Here is a 21,535-nt window from a genome sequence, read left to right as displayed (position 1 = left end):
AAAGAAAAACACAATGTTTCTATGTTTGCCTCTTCAAGGAAATCTCAGCTTGCTTGTTTGTTTGTTTATCTGAAGTTCTAATTGGCTTTATTAGCAATTTATGAATTGGGCAGCATTCCCTGTAGCAACTAGAAGGGCCCTCTCCACATGCTTTATTCATCCAATGAGAGCCAATATCCTGTACACAACACTGTATTGCACTACCTAGGAGACGGCTCAAATTAAAATATGACATTTCCCGTGGCAATTTACATTTCTTTACAACTCTAAGTTATTTTTCACACAAGAGTCAGCATTGCCACTTACTAGTTTTCAAAGTCATTTTGGCAGTGCATTTTAATGAGCATGTTCTTGGCGGGAAATGGATCCCAATTGCCTTTCAATGTATCAGAGTGCATTTCAGGCTCAGTTTCCCACATTTCCCTCATCCTCACCGACCCTGGAGTGTGTGACTGTTTTCCCGTTCACTCAGAAAGCCTAGCTAGACACACCTGAGACAGGAGAACGGTAGGTTTATTGAATTCATTGTCTTTAACAATGTCAAAACCAAATAATAAAACATTTCTCACAACTGTCTGTGCTAGCTGGATGTCTCCTTGTACCAACAATGAAATAAGGGCAGCTGTGGGGTTAGACTCCAATCGTCGCGCTGTAGACGCACCGGGCACGCACCCTCCCTGGGCCACAGGTGAGCGTGGCTTTGGGAGGCCTCTTTCCCATGCGTGGGGGCCATCTGATGAGCTGCAGCTTGACACTCATCTGTGTTCCAGTGAAAACAAGAATAAGGTCTGTGTAGACTTAAAAGGCAACGTCAAGAAGAATACCAAATGTTGCAGCACATGTGTTGATTTGTTATGTTACATTTCAGCTGTTGGTTATGTTAATGGAACGGTTTCACATACTTCGTTCCGATGTAGTTATTTTAATAATCATGTGGATGTATCTTTCTAGGACTGCCTGGTAACCCTGATCGCATGATGTTGTGCTGTCACCACCAGGCCAGAACTGGAAGTAAGAAAGAGAAATGTACTAAAACTTCGCCTCGGAACTGGATGACTTGTAATGAGCCCCTCAGGACACTGGGGCAAGATGTGTCCAGATCTATACGCTGCGAGATCCGAATACTAGTTTACAGGACATCTCGCGGGACATGTCACCACATCGGCTATAACTGGGGACATTTAAAAAGTGGACTGACAATATAACTCACTCATATATTCCAGAGGTGAGGAGAGAACAGTCCCACCCCAGCATTTGGTGTCACTGGCAAGTCCATTTTCCTTAGGACCCACTGTGATGGTAACAGAAGGACTGCTGACCCTGTGACAGGAAGGCAGCAGGAAGGCGTGTGTCTTTCACATTCTCCCCGTCTTTGCCAAGATGCCCACCAGGAGCACAGGGATGTGAAGTCACTGCTGCTGCCGGTTCCTTTACTGATTAGGGTTCTGCCAGATGGACTTACAGAGTGGTATCGACGAGCTCTGGCTGGCCCGCTTGGAAAAAGACTGAACCCACGACACGACTGCATGCACTCGGAAGACGAAAGAAGAAACAAAACCCTCTGGTGACTGAAATAGAAAGTCTTTTTCATAAGCTCCTTCTTACAGTTCATAGGACCTGGAGCGTCTGGAGCCAAGGATGTGCCTGCGTTGGTGGGTGCCAGCGAGGGGTCATACGCATTCTCCCGAGGGTGGGAGCTAAGTCTGAGGATGCAGGGTCAGTTGTCTCTGGCTACAACACGAAAGCGACTTCAAACAGAGAGGACCAGAGCGACAGCTCCCTTGTCGTTCCCTCTCTTCCTCCATCATAAGCAATGGTATGTTGGAACCAGCTTGTATCCGCTCAGGAGAGCCAATTCATGAATTTTCAGGAATTTTGTGAAGAGGTTGTTAAACTCAGTCACTACCAAAAATTAAATTACCCAAATTTACTGTTACATGGATTATATTAAAAACACAGACAATGCATACTCAAAATGTATCACTTCCTACTAACTGTACTGTTTTACTATCATCCATGCCCTGGAGGTTATTAACGGTATTGTATCTGCACGGTGGAAACACCACGTGCTGCCCAGGAAACACTACGTGACGGTGGGTACAGCACAGCTCTGCCCAAATCTGCATTCAGTGGCGTCGCGTTGGCAGCCTGACATCATCCGTGGTGAGAGTATTTGTACCCAGAGACCAGTAAATGCTACAAAGCAGGGCTGCTTTATTTTCCCCTGGAGGGCGGGTTATCATCGCACCACGAATCACAAGGAAAATGTACTTCTCTTTCCTATCATCCTTGGTAGAGAAAGAGAAATAAAGTAGGAAACAAGCAAATGACACCAACTGGTTCATATATTCACTGGAGGCAAAGCCACGTAACAATGTACCGACTCACACCAGACGATGGCAATTTGCAACACAGTGTACTGAAATACTGTTTAACTGACATCTACTTTTTAAAAATATGGACACAGTAAAGTCCCTTTTAATATTCAAATTAGAGTCAAGCTGAACTACCGGAGGAGGACAAACAAGCTTCTCTTTGAAATTGTTGACAGTTTGGATAGTAAGCCTTTTTCTAGCATTTATCTAGAAAAGAGAAAAGCTAAGATTTAAATGTTAGATTTAACTTCAGTCTGATTAGTAAACCAGAAAGATAAGAGTTTATTTAGTGGGGGAAAACTCGTTAAATTGCCCTCATAAGAAAGTACAAGGAGCCCAGCCGGTGTGGCTCAGTGGTTGAGTGTCCACCTATGAAGCAGGAGGTCACCAGTTTGATTCCAGTCAGAGCACATGCCTGGGTTGTGGGCTCCATCCCCAGTAGGGGGCGTACAGGAGGCAGCCGATGGATGATTCTCTCTCACCATTAATGTTTCTATCTCTCTCTCCCCCTCTCCCTTCCTCTCTGAAATCAATAAAAATATATTTTAAAATAATAAAAGAAGAAAGTACAAGGAAGAGCTATGAAGAAGAAACATTGAAAGCATCATGAGAAATACAATTGGTACTCCTGGATCCTGGTGCAGTGTCCGGACCCCAAAGAGACCCAAATCACTTCACAGATAGTTTTAAACACAACAGAACAAATGTCCACCGGCACCGTGACAACAATAAAGTAACATAATGCTGTACTCGAAGGCAAATAGCAACTGTGCTCAATAGTTCTATTCTTGGAATTTACATGAAACAATAAGATGAAACTGCACCAAAAAACTAAAGTGTCCCTAGAGGAGTTTATAAAAGGAATATAAAATGCCCTAATACAGAACACTTTCAGAAATCATAAAATATTTACTTCGGCAAAAGGAGCAGTCTGCTTTCACAGCTATTCACAGCTCTAGCAGGCGTAGAACATCATTATCTGAGTTCATATGAGGCAGAAAAAGAAAATAACAAGCAAGTTGAAGCAATCCAATTTTTTTCTTTCTGGAAGAGGAGGAAAATATGATGATTTTTAATGACCTCTCATATCCCGTAGGAGCTCAAAGAACATTACTGAGAGCTTTGCTGAGAGGGAATAAATTACAGATGGAGCTTTCCACAAATGGGTTTTCATGTGAAGGACCTTGGGGTTTTCCAATTAGGAATGTTAAAAGTGGGATCTAGACATTGCAACATCCTGATACTGAGACTCAAACTACGACAGAGATCAACACAAGATGGAGTTGCACAAAAAAGATAATGTGATGACAATCAAATTGAGCGTTCCTGGCAGTTACGCAGACTCTGCTGAGGAGAACTCAGTGCGAAAGAGAACCTGAGAAAATGCCAATAGGATAGAAGAATAAAACAAACTTGAATCATTTTGGACAGAATGAAAAATCAGAAGGGAAAACAGAACATGTTAAGTAAAGCCAAAAAGGAACCACAAACTCAGGGACAAAATAGACCAAGTTAAAGACCAACTTGGGCCGTGGCTTAAAATGTTTTAAGCAAAATTGATTCCTAAATGATAAAATAAAATAAACAATTTCACAAAAAGATTTATGACTAAGCAGTTTAAGGCAACCTATGGAACAAATAGGCCTTTTGATCATTTCATTCATTTAAAAAAACCCAAAAAACTTTTTAAAAATATTTTATTGATTTTTTACAGAGAGGAAGGGAGAGGGATAGAGAGTTAGAAACATCAATGAGAGAGAAACATCGATCAGCTGCTTCCTGCAACACCCCCTACTGGGGATGTGCCCACAACCAAGGTACATGCCCTTGACCGGAATTGAACCTGGGACCTTTCAGTCCGCAGGCCAACGCTCTATCCACTGAGCCAAACCGGTCAGGGCCCGAAAAACTTTTAACTCACAAACGCAAAATATGCATTTAAATTAATGGAATGATTTAACCTCCAATAAAAATAATTTCTTGAAACTCAGTGAACAAAGTATAATTCAATGAGAAAAGCATGACGATATTAACGTTTTGCCTCAAAGAAAACAAAACCCTGTCGAAAAGGGAAGCTACTCCCTGCCAACAAGCATGACAGACAGATCCATGACACTGAGGGATTACTTTACTATGAGAAAACCAACTGTCCCACGGGGTGGATGTTTACGTTAACCAGCGAGTCACCTTGGAAAGCAAGCTTACGTGGAGCAGGTTGCTTAGAGTCAGACTAAGGGAAGTTGACTGGGATCCCTGTGATGGTCTCTCCATCAGCTCCAGCGGGCTGCCCCGCTGCCCACAGAGTAGACAAGTTGGTGGGATAGAGCTTCCAGTGCATTGTCTGCCCTGAGACCCTTCCCTTCCGGATGCCACTGCGGACCAGTGGCCCCTCTTGACTAGAACACTGCTTCTTTGGATGGACCGGTTACTTCGATGCAGGCCTTTCAGGCCTGTGAAGCCATTCCCTCTCCTGACAACTGCTCATATCTGCTCTGAATTATTACACATTGATTTCACTGCTGAAGTTCTGTGGATGAGGTGGAGGGACTGGGAGACTTCACTGCTGCTCCAGCGAAATTTGTCAAGAGCTCTCTATGAAGAGCAAACTTGGGCTATAAACATGGTATGTCAGGAAAGACTGATGTTGATCCTTGCTGATGCTGGGTGACTGTATATGGGGGTTCATTAAACTATGATATCTGAAAAATTTCAAGTAAAAACACCTGGCTGGCAGTCATATATAAACAATTATTATCCATAATTAGGTTTACAATATGTTGCTAAGAATATAAACATATGGCCCAGCCGGTGTAGCTTCTCTAAGTCTCAATTTTTTAAACTATAATATGGGGACAATACCAATATCTACCTCTTAGGATTGTCAAGAATATTTTTTAAAAATTATTCAGCCCAGCCAGCTTGACCCACTGGTTGAGCATCCACCTATGAAGCAGAAGGTCACAATTCAATTCCCGGTCAGGGCATATGCCCAGGTTGCAGGCTCGATCCCAAGTGTGGGGCATGCAGGAGGCAGCTGATCAATGACTCTCTCTCATCACTGATGTTTCTCTCTCTCTCTCTTTCTTCCTTTCTCTCTGAAATCAATACAAATATATTTTTAAAAATAAAGAATAAAAATTTATTCATGTAAAGTGACTCCCACAGAGCCTAACAGATAGTAAACATTAAATAAACGTCAGATATAATAATAATTATGGTTTAGAGAAGCTCAAGGGTTGGCTTTTCTGGAAACAAGAGGATTAAAAGAGGATATCTGGAGATCCTATTTTGAAATAATAATCCGAGGGTATTCAAAAATCTTAAGACTGAATGTGGATAGCTGGTATAAACATCAGGAAGAGGGGAAATGAATGAGTAGCTGTCAGCCAGAGAGCTGGCTGCTACCCGTGTTCTCTCTGGAACCCACTTCACGAGCAAGCATGTTGGAATGGGATTCAAGATGAGGACCCTGCTGACTCTGTGCTCAGTGATTCACAGCGCTCGGGACTCCAAGCCTCGCTGCTCCCCGTGACACCATCTCTCTGGTAACAAAAACAAATAATTTAACAAAGCCTGAATAATAACTGCCCAGCACTCAAGAAACAACCTAATTATAGAGGCACTGACATTTACCACAAAGCTACAAAGAGGTACCTGATTCTCCGTATTTAACCACCACCCTTACCTCGCTCCTCACCCACGCCCATTCATCTTTTAGAAAGCACGGCTTGGTTCTTGATGCTGCTGCTGTCTGAAGGAATAATGAACTCGGTTAGTGCACCTGGAAACACACCAGCAGGCTAGAGCAGGAGCATTGAGCTCATAGCACTTGAATGAAAATGTCAGGACCACCCTGAAGTATTTACTGGGAAGTCCTGTAAACGCCAAGTAAAGAGAGGAGCTAAACAATTAGGATAATGGACGACAGCAAGCAAAGAAAAAAGCTAGCTGCGTATCCGAAAAATCCTCTATCCTGACTGTCTTAGGCCAAAAGTTTTTTCAGAGATCTGTGGTAACACCCAAGGTTTTGGCTTCCTAAAATTAGCTCAGACGTCACTGGAAAACATTGTCAGCACAATGCAAGTTTTGTGGGGGAAGCACTACATGGCCTCTTCTTTCTTAATATTTCTAAGGTTCTCTGGAAATGGCAGCAAAAGAACATATTCTGGAACCTGGACAGCACTTGGGGGGCAGCACCTCTGTGTGCTTTGTTCACCAAAGTATTCCGGGCATGGGCCAGAGGACCTAGATGTCTGAGAAATGTTTGTGGAGCTATCAATAAAACTCTTCAGGCTAGGACCAATGTGCTTGTAACTGCTGCTATCCAGTTTATACTGATTTCCTCATTCTACAGTCATAGAAACAAGAGCAGGAACCGAGGGGCCAAGTCCACGGACATACGTGTAGAAGCCTCTGGTTGGGCTACGCTGCACAACCTGGTCTGAACTTCATTTGGACCCACACTGTGTGTCTAGGATCTCCTGATGGGAAACTGAAGTGATCTGAGGGAAGAGAGGATGAGAAGTATGGCAATAAATAATTCCCCAATGAACACAATGAATTGTGCACTGCTATTACATCACAACCATGGCTTCCTAAAAATACCAATGTAGGGTATAGGTCTGATGACATGTACTGACTTAGCTTTTGTGTTTCCTTTCTCTTTCGTGAAATCTTGCAAACACAAGAGTAAACTCATGACAGCATTATAGACCCTGAGTAGAGAGGGGTGGACACTGAGACTGACATATCTGCCATGGGACCCATCAAGTGATTTCTTTGTAGGAATGTATATAAAAGGAAGCAGCAAGTCCCTCGCTAGATCAGTAGGCCAGAAGGTTTCCAAGCTGTCAATTTACTGGTTGGAGATGTCCAGAGTGGGATTTCCAAATGTCAAGATTTCATCTAGTTCAATACACTGAAAAGACCTGAGATTTCATCTAAAGTTGCTGATATGAGTAACACAGGACAGCATAATTATTTTTTGTTTGAAGAATTGTCACCCAAAAGAGAGATAATTATTGTGTATTGTTTCACAGGACAGGAATAAGACCAAAAGATAAAAGTTTTTGGTTCAAAATTGAGAAGAAAATTATAGGCCTACTAGAGGTCCAGTGCCTGAAATTCGTGCACGGGTAGGGTCCCTAGTGGCTGCAGGCTGCCGCCTGCCAGCTGGGGCCTTCCTTCATTCCGCACTGACCCCTGGTGGTCAGCGCATGTCATAGCGAGTGATTGAACTCTCAGTTGGTCAAACTCCCGAGGGGACACTTTGCATATTAGGCTTTTAGATAGATAGATAGATAGATAGATAGATAGATATCCCTGATGAACATAGATGCTAAAATCCTCAACAGAATATTAGCAAACCAGATCCAGCAATACATTAAAAAGATCATATACCATGATCAAGTGAAATTTATTCTGATGATGCAAGGTTAGTATGATATTCACAAATTAATAAACATGATACACCACATAAACAAAATGAAGGATAAAAACCACATGATCATATCAATGGATGCAGAAAAAAACATTTGATAAAATCCAGCACCCACTTATGATTAAAAACTCTCTGCAAAGTGAAAATAGATGGAACATAAAAGCCATATATGACAAACCCACAGACAATATCATACTCAATGGGCTAAAACTACAAGCATTTCCCTTAAGATGGGGAACAAGACAGGGATGTCTACTTTCACCACTCTTATTCCACAGAGTACTTGAAGTCTTGGCCACAGTAATCAGACAAGAAGAAATAAAAGGCATCCAAATTGGAAAGGAGTAAAACTGTCATCATTTGCAGATGACATGATACTGTATATAGGAAATCCTAAAGATTCCACACCAAAAAGCCCCACTAGTACTGAGAAATAAATTTAGTAAAGCAGCAGGACACTAAATAAATATGAAGAAATCATGTGTGGCTCAGTAGTTGAGCATCAACCCAGGAACCAAGATGTCATTGGTTCAATTCCTGATCAGGGCACATGCCAGGGCTGTAGTCTCTATCCTCAGTGTGGGGCATGCAGGTGGCAGCTGATCCATGATTCTCTCTCATCATTGATGTTTCTATCTCTCTCTCCCTCTCCCTTCCTCTCTAAAATCAATAAAAATGTATTTTTTTAAATGTGCCTAGCAGCCTGGCCATTGTGGCTCAGTGCTTGAGTGTTGAACTATGAAACAGGAGGTCATGGTTCAATTCCCAGTCAGGTCATATGCTCAGGTTGCAGGCTAGATCCCCAATCGTGTAGGAGACAGCTGACAATGATTCTCATCATTGATGTTTCTCTCCCTCTCCCTTCCTCTCTAAAATCAATAATATATATATACTAGAGGCCCAGTGCATAAAAATTTATGCACATGGGGGGTCCCTCAGCCCAGCCTGTGCCCTCTCACAGTCTGGGACCCTTGGGGGATGCCCACCTGCTGGCTTAGGCTTGCTCCCTGAGAACAGATGATCTAAAAGAAATAATCATATCCTTGGGTAAGGATTTTTTTAAAAGGTAATGGTAGCATGAAAATTCACTGCCGGCGGGGCTGAGGGGGCTGGGGGACTCCGGCGGCAGGCAGGCGGCACGGCTGTCAGCCCTCCCTCCCCGGCGGGGCTGACAGGACTGGGCACCACCATCTTGTGGCTGTGGGCACTGCCATCTTTGTGAGGATGTGATGGTCAATTAGCATACTGCCTCTTTATTATATAGGATATATATTAAATGTGCCTAGCAGAAGCACCAAAGATAAAAACCTTACTAATGAGCTCATAATTTAAAATTACAAAATACACAAGGAAAGAATCCAGCATGTCAGCAGAAATCCTAAATAGCAGAATTAGTTCCTAAGAACTACAAATCATGGAATTATTGGACACTGTAGCAGCCAGACTCTAGGGTGGCTTCCATGAACACAGTATCTCCTAGTGGCCATGCCCTCTTGTAATCCTCTCCCCCAAGTGTGGGCACAATGTGTGGCTTACATCTAACCAACAGAATGCAGCAATAGTGAAGAGATTTATGTGGCTGTATATATGTGATTATGTTCCATAAGGTGGTGACGCCCATCTTACTGAGACACTCTCTCCCTGGCTGGTTTTGGAGAAGCAAGCTGCCATGTTGTGAGCTGCCAATATGGAGAGGGGATTAAGCAAGTAAAACATGGCACAGAGGTGAGGCAGCCTCTAGCGAACAGGAGCAAAACAGTGAGTCCTCAGTCCAGCGGCCTGGATGCTGCTCACAGCCATGAAAGCACTGAGGGAGCTCCTTTCCCATTTGGGCCCCAGATGAGACACCAGCCCTGGCCAACATCTTGATTTACGGCCTCACAGAGGGCCCAGCAAAGCTGTGCCCAGACTCCTTAGCCACATACACTGTAGATGATAAATGTGTGTTGTTTTAAGCCACAAAGTTATAATACTATTGTGCAGGAATAGATAAATAATGCAGCTACAGACTACCATATATGTTTCAAGTGCTTAAAGAAATAAAAGGACAGATAAACATGAAAACATAAGACAAAGAGAATAAACAGCAGGAAGATTGGAAAAAACACAAGTAGGAAGTCTGATTTAAAAAAACCTAATTCCTAAAATGGTTTAACTCAATGGATGGGTTAAACAGCAGACTGAAATCTGCTGAAGAAATAATACATGAACTATAAAACAGATCGAAGAAAGTTTATCTATTTCAATTTGTAACACACAATACAAATAGTAAGAGATGGAAAAACTTGAACGAGAGATAGAGGATTGATAAACACAAACACTGACGGACAGGGAATAGAGAATGACGGAGTACAGAGAAGAGAAGTAGAAATACTAAAAGAAATAATGGCTGAGGATTTTCCAGAATTGATGAGACATCATTTATCAGGTTCTAGAAGTAATTTAGACCCAAGGAAGATAATTATAGTAAACACATTGAGATGAGTAAAAAACACCAAAGTCAGAGAAGATTATAAAAGCAAACAATGATAAACAGTATCCAGCCTCAAGGAACAATAGCAATACAAACCAGTGGAATAATATTTCTAAAGTTCTAAGAGAAATTGTCGACCTAGAGTTCTATATTCAGCTAAATGATCAATGAGAGCATAAAATAGATATTTTCAGTCAAACAAAACCTGAGAGATTTTCACCACTAGTAAATCCTAATTTTAAAAAAAAACCCATTAAAATATGTTCTTCATAAATTAAACCCCCAAAAAGGAATGTGATGCAAAAAGCAATGAAATTTGTGTATGACTAAATCTACACATTATTTAAAAATATAATGATGACTACATGAGGGGTGTAAAAGAAAATTTTAAATGCTATAAAAAAGAATATATAAAATGTGCGAGGTGTGGTAGAATTTGTGTTCTAAGATCCTTCACTTGTTTGAGAGGACAACAAATATAATGATTGTGTACTTTGTTAATTTTAGTATATGTGTTCAAATTAGAAGGGTGAAAACAGAAATAGGAGGAAATAAAATGTAAAACATTATTACTACCTACATTTTACAAAACATGAAACTGAGGCTTGTTAAAGTGACCAACTTACCCAGCCAATAACTACCATAATGTGACTTAAATTCATGTGTTTCCATTGCAAGTTCTGTGATTTTTTCCTTTCTATGTCTAGACTCTGATTTAGGCGATACATGAGTATAACAATATGTTATTCTAATGTTCAAATCAATAAGGCAAAAACCTCACACTGATGCAAAAATATCTTTGTATTAACAGGACTTTGTGGTAGAAGAGCTGTGAATTTACCTAGCAATCCTCTTGTTTCTCATTTCCATTTCATCCTTACCTACCCTCTAACTCACTAACTCCTAAATTCTCCACATTATTTTTCTCATAGGCTCTCATTTTTACTGTTTTTTCTCTCTTCCTCCCTCCCATTAAAAATACTTTTAATTTTGTACTTGTTTGTATATGTATATACATACGTGTAAACACGTATATTTATGAATCATACATGCTTACTAATTTTTTAAAATCCCAATGTATATGTTGTCCAGAGTGGTAAATTCTAAATGCATAGTTTTTATGGGGATACAGTGCGTTTGAAAGATTTCTACAAAGATGGAAGTTACAAAGTACAGTGGTGCCCAGATCTGCTTCATTCTATTGTAGTTACCCTATCACTGAAGCACGTATGTAATGTCGGAAAGCAGTAGGGCTATCTGGGATGCAATGTAGGCCCCAAAGCTTAGCAGTCATAGATAGTCCCCTGGTAAATTGTTGCAAGAACCAGATGTTCAAGAAGCAAGAAGAAACAGATGAAAAACTCAACTACTTATGCAAGAAGCTAGAAGAAACAGATGAAAAAATCAACAACTTAAGTAAGTCCCAAGAAGAAATGAAGAGTGACATAGCTTCAATAAAAAACTCCATTGAAAGTATCAACAGTAGACTGGGAGAAGCGGAGGACCGAATTAGTGAATTAGAAGACAAGGAAGCAAAACACACTCAAACTGTACGGCAAATGGAGAAAAAAATTAAAAGACAGGAGGAGAGCCTAAGGGAGCTTTGGGACAACATGAAACGAAACAACATACGAATAATAGGGGTGCCAGAACAACAGAAAGATGAACATGGATTAGAAAACCTATTCGAAGAAATAATATCAGAAAACTTCCCTGAGGTGGGGAAGAAAAAAGTCACACAAGCCCAGAGAGTCCCAAACAAGGTGAACCCGAAAAGACCCACACCAAGACACATCATAATTACCATGGCAAATGTTCAGGATAAAGAGAGAATCTTACAGGCTGCAAGAGAGAGACGGAAAGTAACATACAAGGGATCTCCCATTAGATTATCAAATGATTTCTCAACAGAAACACATCACCAGAAAAGAATGGACGGAAATCTACAAAGTGATGCAAAGCAAAGGACTGAATCCAAGAATACTCTATCCAGCAAGGCTATCATTTAAAATTGAAGGGGAAATAAGAAGCTTCACAGACAAAAAAGGGCTAAGGGAGTTTATCACCACCAAGCCAGCCATGCGAGAAATGCTAAAGGGACTGGTGTAAAAAGAAGAAATATCAAGCTCAGAAAGAAAACAGCCACACACACACACAAAAAAAGAAATGGCTACAAACAAGTACCTTTCAATAATAACTTTAAATGTAAATGGACTAAATGCTCCAACCAAAAGACATCGAGTGGCTGAATGGATAAAAAAACATGACCCATACATCTGCTGTCTACAAGAGACCCACCTCATTAGAAGGGACTCACACAGACTGAAAGTGAAGGGATGGAAAAATATCTTTCACGCAAATGGAAAGGAAAAGAAAGCTGGGGTAGCAATACTTATATCTGACAAAATACATCTCAAAGTGAAGTCCATAACCAGAGATAAGGAAGGCCACTTCATAATACTAAAGGGATCAATACAACAAGAAGATATAACCCTGGTAAACATATATGCACCCAATGCAGGAGCACCCACATACATAAGAAAACTTCTGGAAGATATCAGGGGAGAGATCGACAACAATACAATCATAGTAGGGGACTTTAATACACCACTGACATCACTGGATAAATCCGCTAGACAAAAACTCAGCAAAGAAACAGCAATCCTAAATGACTCATTAGATCAGATGGACTTAATTGACATCTTCAGAACACTTCACCCCACAGCTGCGGAATATACATTCCTCTCAGGTGCTCATGGGACATATTCAAAAATAGACCACATATTGGGTCACAAGCAAAGTCTCCACAAATTCAAGAAGATTGAAATCATAAAAAGCTTCTTTGCAGACCACGATGGCATAATGTTAGAAATAAACTACAATAAAAACAACCCAAAATACTCAAACACTTGGAAGCTGAATAGCATGTTATTAAATATTGATTGGGTTACCGATGACATCAAAGAAGAAATTAAAAACATCCTGGACACTAATGACAATGAAAACACAACAATCCAAAACCTCTGGGACACAATGAAAGCAGTCCTGAGAGGAAAGTTTATAGCTCTACAGGCCTATCTCAAAAAACAAGAAAAAATGGTAGTCAATCATCTAACTCTACAACTCAAAGAATTAGAAAGAGAGCAACAAGAAAACCCCAGAGTGAGCAGAAGGAAGGAGATAATAAAGATTAGAGCAGAAATCAATGAAATAGAGACCAAAAAAACAATACAGAAAATCAATGAAACCAAGAGCTGGTTCTTTGAAAGGGTAAACAAGATTGACAAACCCCTAGCCAGGCTCACCAAGAAGCAAAGAGAGAGGTCCCAAATAAACCAAATCAGAAATGATAGAGGCGAAATAACAACAGACCCCACAGAAATACAAATGATTGTTAAACAATACTACGGGCAACTCTACTCCAACAAACTAGACAACCTGGAGGAAATGGACAAATTCCTAGAAAAATACAACATTCCAAAACTCAATCAGGAAGAATCTAAAAACCTCAATAGGCCAATAACTATGGAAGAAATTGAAGCAGTCATCAGAAAGCTTCCAGCAAACAAAAGCCCAGGGCCAGACGGCTTCACAGGGGAGTTCTACCAAACATTCAAGGAAGAACTAAAACCTACCCTCCTCAGACTACTACAAAAAATTCAAGAGGAAGGAACGCTTCCAAGCTCATTCTATGAAGCCAGCATCACCCTAATACCAAAACCAGGTAAAGACATCACAATGAAAGAGAATTACAGGCCAATATCCCTCATGAACATAGATGCCAAAATCCTCAACAAAATCTTAGCAAATCGGATCCAGCAGTACATCAGAAGGATCATACACCATGACCAAGTAGGATTTATCCCAGAGATGCAAGGATGGTACAACATCCGTAAATCAATAAATGTGATACATCACATAAACAAATTGAAAGAAAAAAACCACATGGTCATATCAATTGATGCAGAAAAAGCATTCGACAAAATCCAACACCCATTTTTGATAAAAACTCTCAGCAAGGTGGGAATAGAAGGATCATACCTCAACATAATAAAAGCCATATATGACAGGCCCACAGCCAACATCATACTCAATGGACAAAAACTAACACCATTTCCCCTAAGAACAGGAACAAGACAGGGATGCCCACTCTCACCACTCCTGTTCAACATAGTACTGGAAGTATTAGCCATTGCAATTAGGCAAGAAGAAGAAATAAAAGGCATCCAAATTGGAAAAGAGGAAGTAAAACTGTCCTTATTTGCAGATGACATGATATTATACATACAAAACCCTAGAGACTCCATCAAAAAGCTACTAGACTTAATACATGAATTTGGCAATGTAGCAGGATACAAAATTAACCCCAAGAAATCTGAGGCATTTCTATACACCAATAGTGAACTTTCAGAAAGGGAGATCAGAAAAACAATCCCATTTACCATCGCACCAAAAAAATTAAGATACCTAGGAATAAACTTAACTAAAGAGGTTAAAGACCTCTACTCAGAAAACTACAGGACGTTGAAAAAAGAGATAGAGGAAGACATAAACAGATGGAAGAACATACCATGTTCTTGGATTGGTAGAATCAACATCATTAAAATGTCCATACTACCCAAAGCAATCTATACATTCAACGCACTTCCCATTAAAATACCAATGGCCTTCTTCAAAGATCTAGAACGAACTCTCCAAAAATTCATCTGGAATAAAAAAAGACCCCGAATAGCTGCAACGATCCTGAGAAAGAACAAAGTAGGTGGGATCTCAATGCCAGATATCAAGCTGTATTACAAAGCCACTGTTCTCAAAACTGCCTGGTACTGGCACAAGAACAGACATATAGATCAGTGGAATAGAATAGAGAGTCCAGAAATTAGCCCGAACCAATATGCTCAATTAATTTTTGACAAAGGAGGCATGAACATACAATGGAGCCAAGATAGTCTCTTCAATAAATGGTGTTGGGAAAATTGGACAGACATATGCAAGAAAATGAAACTAGAGCACCAACTTACACCATACACAAGAATAAACTCAAAATGGATAAAGGACTTAAATGTACGACAGGAAACCATAAAAATTCTAGAAGAATACAAAGGCAACAAAATCTCAGACATATGCCAAAACAATTTCTTCACTGATACAGCTCCTAGGGCAGTTGAAACTAAAGAGAAAATGAACAAATGGGACTACATCAAAATAAAAAGCTTCTGCACAGCAAAAGAAACCATCAACAAAACAACAAGAAAACCCACCTCTTGGGAAAACATATTTGCCAACGTCATATCTGATAAGGGCTTAATCTCCAAAATTTATAGGGAACTCATACAACTTAACAAAAAGAAGATAAACAATCCAATCAAAAAATGGGCAAAGGATCTAAATAGACACCTTTCAAAAGAGGACATTCAGAAAGCCAAGAGACATATGAAAACATGCTCAAAGTCACTAATCATCCGAGAGATGCAAATCAAAACAACAATGAGGTACCATCTCACACCTGTCAGAATGGCCATCATCAACAAATCAACAAACGACAAGTGCTGGAGAGGATGTGGAGAAAAAGGAACACTTGTGCACTGCTGGTGGGAATGCAGACTGGTGCAGCCACTATGGAAGGCAGTATGGAGGTTCCTCAAAAAATTGGAAATGGAACTCCCATTTGACCCTGTGATCCCACTTCTAGGAATATATCCCAAGAAACCAGAAACACCAATCAGAAAGGATATATGCACCCAGATGTTCATAGCAGCACAATTCACCATAGCTAAGATCTGGAAACAGCCTAAGTGCCCATCAGTAGATGAATGGATTAGAAAACTGTGGTACATCTACACGATGGAATACTATGCTGCTGTTAAAAAGAAGGAACTCCTACCATTTGCAACATCATGGATGGAACTGGAGAGCATTATGCTAAGTGAAACAAGCCAGTCAATGAAGGAAAAATACCACATGATCTCACTCATTCATGGATAATAAAGACCATTACAAACTTTTGAACAATAATAGATACAGAGGCAGAGCTGCCTCAAACTGATTGTCAAACTGCAGTGGGAAGGCCAGAGAGAGTTGGGGGGCAGGAGGGAGGGGAGTAAGAGATCAACCGAAGGACTTGTATGCATGCATATAAGCATAACTAATGGACATAAGACACTGGGGGGTAAGGGAAGGTAGGGGTTTGTCAAGGGCGGGGGGGGGGGGGGAAAGGACACTTATGTAATACCCTTTGTAATACTTTAAGCGAAAAATAAAAAATAAATAAATAAATAAAAAATAAAAATAAAATAAAATAAAATAAAAAAAATTGTTGCAAGAGTCAGCCTGTATCCCTGCCTTACAGATTCCCTTACTCCTTGCCAAAACCATTTCGATTGGTTTCTCACCACACTTTTCTGTTGAAGCCAAGCAGGAAAGTCTTCAGGGCGTGCCCAAGACTGTAGTTCAAACTCCTAACCACAGTTAGTCATGTTAAATCATTGCCACTGACCCCCCTCCACACACACACACCCCAACTAGTTTGCCTACAGATACATCTGCAATACTTGTAGAGGTAATAAACTTCAAGGGATATAATCTGCCTACTAGCATACATAAAAGCATGTACGCCTTTGGAATCAACTCTGGGTCTCTTACTATACAGCTTGCCAGATGTATAAAAACAATACAAAATCAAGTTCATAGCCACTTTAACACAGCACCAGCTGATAATGTCCTGCCGTCAGCATTATCAACCCAAAGATCTATAGCTAAATGTACCATGAAAGAAAGCCATGCATTTCTATTATAAAGACATAAATGGTATTTTATACTGTGAAATAAATCTATAGAGCGATGGTATTAGTCAATTCTTATATCTGGAGGCACAGAAATCTAAAGTAATTAAAACCTAAACAAATTTAGATAATTGTCCCACTAACCAAAAATTAAATAAAGTAACCTAGTAAGAAAATAACACATGACTTTCTCCTTTTATTTCTCCCTATTCACTAAAAGCCAATTTCTCCAATGTTCCCTTCCAACCACCCCACTTTGAGGCCCCAAAAGATAACCTACAAAAGAAGAAAAAGTTTATGGACCTTGGTAATCCCCAAACAGAATCATCCATCTCAGAATGGCTAAAACATGACTGTATCCTGTTTCACAATTATTCAGAGATGGTTGAATAACATCATTTCTAAGAATTAATAAGTCTACTAAGCTCAAATACAGTTTCCTCTTTTACAAGTGCATGGAAACATGGTGATTGCAACAACAAAGATCCCACTTAATTGAGCCACTGAAGATTTTTGGAGTACGCTTTGTAGTAGTGAAAACATAATAAAAATAACGGATGGTACTTTAGTAGACAGGGGCAATGGGTTAGGGGGAGAATGATAAATAGAGAATTACAGGTAAAGGATTAACAAGCAAAAGAGCTAACTGTGTGGTCTCAGAAAATGGTACTGGCAAATTAGAGATAAAATTCATGATTTCATGAAGCCAGAGCTGGGCTGTGTAAAACTGAAGCCCTTATTCTCACGGTGATAAGTACAAAGTTCTGTCCGCTGATTTGCAAAGCACAGTGATTAACGCCAGAGTCAGGGTGGTGGAAGGAGCAGCAAACATGCAGCAGTGTTCTTGGATGCCCTAAATAAGATGACGGCAGGGTAATAAATAACACGACAGAGCTCATCTCAGCCTTGTTCAGGGAGAGTTCCTCTGGAATGGGGTTAATTCAGATGTTAAGGACCGCTGAAATGTTTAACAGAACCCAAAGTGATTGGCAGTTTTCTAGGCTTGACGACCTCTCTCTATAAAAGATCAGAAAAGCTTAAGAATATAAAAAACTGAAAAGTCAGTTTCATAATTCTAGTCCCTCTCCTTCTTCCACAACACACACACACACACACACACACACACACACACCCACACACACACACACCCCCCCCCACACACACACACCCCACACACACACACACACACACACACACACGACAAAACAACTGGCCACTCTGTCTCCCTTCACAGAGCACCCTCTGTTCAGCCTCCATTTTCCCCCTCCTCTTCTATTTTGCTTCAGGGAGGTCTAGATAGTCTTTTCTCCGAGTATCTGCCTTACATCGTGTGTAGCACAGAAGCCCAGGCGACACACAGGGCCTACACCACAGTCAACATTCTTTCCCTCCCTTTAGACAGGTCAGCAGCTCCAGTGTATCCAAGTCAATTTCTGCAGGAAGCTCAGAGAACAGCTTTGTCAATGCCTCCGCTCCCCATCACTTCCATGATTCATTACATACCCTCTCTCGGGGTTCTCTTCTAAATCACTCATGACCAAACCAAAAGGCATAAATTTAAAAAGAAAGAAAGAAAGAAAGAATATTGGCAGCAAAGAGAAAACAAAGCAAACCAAATAAAAAAGATAAAACTGAGGCCCCACAGACCAGATGATAAAAACAATATTCTGCTGACATTTCAATAAAGTGATCCCTGTGGCAAAAACTTAATTGTTGCTTTGTGCCTGCACTCCCAGATTTCTCTTGTTTGGGGCTGGACACAATTTTTCATTCCTCTGTGTACTCGGAGCCTCACAGGGAGCCAGCATTATTTACTACTTACTTGGGCTTGCTTGCATACTTTAAAAGGGTGAAGTGTTTCTTGGTAGAAAAGCTGATGATAAGCCTGGAGGTCGAACCAGAAGTACACGCTGTTCTTCCACAGCTGCCGATGGAACAAGCACAGATGACCACCCAATTATTAAAGCTCTGCAAGGCTCTGACTTCAGATGTAAACAACTGCTTTTGCTTCTTGCTGTTACCATAAATCATCTTCCATTTAAGATAGTTTTCTATTTTATCACAAATTGGCAACATACAAAATATTTATTGGTCCTCACTAGAACATTATATTTTTGCATGTAGGCTTCTCATATAATTGGTCATTAAAACAGTAAGTGTTCTAGTTAACAAAGAGCAATCACATATTTCTGGCACGGACCCCAAATCTAAAGGTATTTTGATACATATGGGCAAATGTACATCATGCCAGAACCAAACAGAACTCTTCATTTGAACTAGTGAAACACTTTTCATTTGAGCAAAGTGAAGACTTTCTGGTTAAAAAACAACAACACTAAAAAACAAGTTTGCCACTACCCACTGTAATTTGTAATTCTTATAATTATCAAAAATAAAACTGTAGGATAGAAATCAACTCTGAATATAATGTATTACGCTGAAACAACGTTATAGGAAAATAAACAGTGAACAGTGCAAGTCAATTCTTGTCTATCTGTATTTTACTTTTCTAAAATTTAAGTAGGGTAGTGAACCTAAATATTTAGTATGAAATTTCTTACCAGAGATGGAATGTTAACATCAAGTATAATTATGTGAGTACTGAATTATTTCAACCTTTATTTTAAAATAAAGTATAAAATTATGTTTAAAATAATAATTTTCTACCTCGTTCCCCGAATGCTCACAGAATTTAGTAAAGAAGAATCCAGCTCTATTCTCTACATACAACGACTGCAACAAATTTTCCATGTCAGATCCTCCCAAGGCACCATCTGCCGTGGTTTTAACCTAGATAACAAAACAGAAGGCCATGATCCACCCAAAACATTGTCATTTTTATGGCACTGCACAACTGGTTTCATAAATTCTGTGAGGCTGTCATGTCCCAGAGGACTATTTTATTTTTGTCCCATGTATGTAATCAATGCAGTATGTTTGCATCTGACTGTCATATAAGGTTCATTTCTGGAGCCAAGTATAGCAGCCAAGTTCATTTTATCCTAAACCAATCGGATTTCAAGCTTAATGTTAGAACGACTTCGCAATCTCAACGATTTTCTTGTTTCAGGCACAGCGATACCATTTTAGGAGTCTCCCAAATCACTGTTGGTGGCCTCTTTCCTGCATGTTTACTGTTAGTTTAGCCTTGGGGTGATGCTATAATAGCTACAAGAAAGTTATAAAAAGAACTATCTTCAAGGCCTCTCAATGCTGCTCATTAACAGTCCTCAGGGGGAGGGGTTCCCTCTCTGGATAGGCTCACCCCATACAGGTCACGGCCGTCAGGGCGTAAATGACAGCAGAAGTTCCCATAAAACTGCTATTTATGGGCTTCCCTGCCAATAATGTTGGCAACCCTACTACCATTCTTGAAACACAGAGCTGGCCATTTATTTCTTCAAGCACAAGAGTGACTCTAGAATCCAAAAGGGCACCTACATTCATATTAACTCTTTGCTATTTGTTGTTTGGAACCTGGACTTCTTTCTAATCTTAAAATAACTGTGGCATAAACGATTTAGGATTTAAGTACGGTTCTTGCTCTCTCTTTGTTATAGTGTCTCTGCCTCTCTATCGTCCTACTAAACAAATTCTGAGGTGAGTATTCAATGTTTTTATGATGTCTAAGCATTGGCATTCCAAAACAAAAATATCATTATTTTGGTAGGAAGAATACCCTAATTAGAAGAAAAGGAGAACTGTTTGCTTAGAATAAAATAGTTATATAATATCATATCTAAGTGTTCAGACTATATCAGGACTACCAAGCTAAAGTATAATCCTTAGGGAATGTGAAATTGTCATCTAGAATTGGTGTGCTAAGTCCACATTTTCAAGGTAGCCACACTACAAAAATACTTCATAAAAAGTGCTTCATAAAAATTTGAAGCTTCCAAAACATAACATCAAATATTATTTTTTATCGTGGTAAAAACTTAAAATCCTAGAGAGTCTTATTTTGTGTTTGAAGTGTCCTCATACCCAAACCAGAACACAGCTGTTTTTGAAAACAGCAATCAATTTATAACAATAAAAGTATAATATGCTAATTAGACTGGACGTCCTTCCAGATGACATTCCGGACGAAGCCGGAGCAACGAGGGAAGCCCGGGTCCTGGTGCCAGAGGGAAGCCAGTGCCGGCAGCCCGGGGAAGGAAAGCCTACTCTTGCACAGATTTCGTGCACCAGGCCTCTAGTGGAATATATAGCAACATGGTACCTTTTGTAGTACCATGTTGCTACTACAAAAGGAAACAGAAGACATTTTTGTGTAAAATTTCTTGTCATGAGGGAAAAATAATATGTGTTGTTTAGTAAAGAAAAAATGTTATGGTAAATCAATAAAAATTCTCTAAAATCAAGGGACATTGGTCAGTTAAATGAGGAATAAGATTATTCAGTCCTCAAAATACTTACCAAAGGTTCTTCTGAATAAGTAAATCTTCTCTCCAGCTCAGGCTTC

At 40.0% G+C, this 21,535-nt stretch overlaps 1 protein-coding gene across 1 annotated transcript in view; it reads right to left on the bottom strand.

Annotated features, from left to right (window-relative positions):
• Window positions 1-21,535, bottom strand: part of RGS22 (regulator of G protein signaling 22) — a 110,151-nt gene that overhangs the window by 44,793 nt on the left and 43,823 nt on the right. The window contains exons 11-13 of the mRNA XM_070391866.1: window positions 21,490-21,535; window positions 19,738-19,860; window positions 18,893-18,994 (exon numbers count right to left, since the gene is read on the bottom strand). The exon at window positions 21,490-21,535 is cut by the window's right edge and continues 69 nt beyond it. Coding sequence (XP_070247967.1) covers window positions 18,893-18,994; window positions 19,738-19,860; window positions 21,490-21,535 — 271 coding nt within the window. The remainder of the gene's footprint in view (window positions 1-18,892; window positions 18,995-19,737; window positions 19,861-21,489) is intronic.

This window comes from Myotis yumanensis, unplaced genomic scaffold, assembly GCF_028538775.1.
Source record: "Myotis yumanensis isolate MYYU_CA2020_CCGP unplaced genomic scaffold, mMyoYum1.0.hap1 SCAF_15, whole genome shotgun sequence".
NCBI classification, from domain to species: domain Eukaryota; kingdom Metazoa; phylum Chordata; class Mammalia; order Chiroptera; family Vespertilionidae; genus Myotis; species Myotis yumanensis.
Note: the sequence above shows the minus strand (reverse complement) of the source record. Positions and strands in the feature narration are given on the sequence as shown.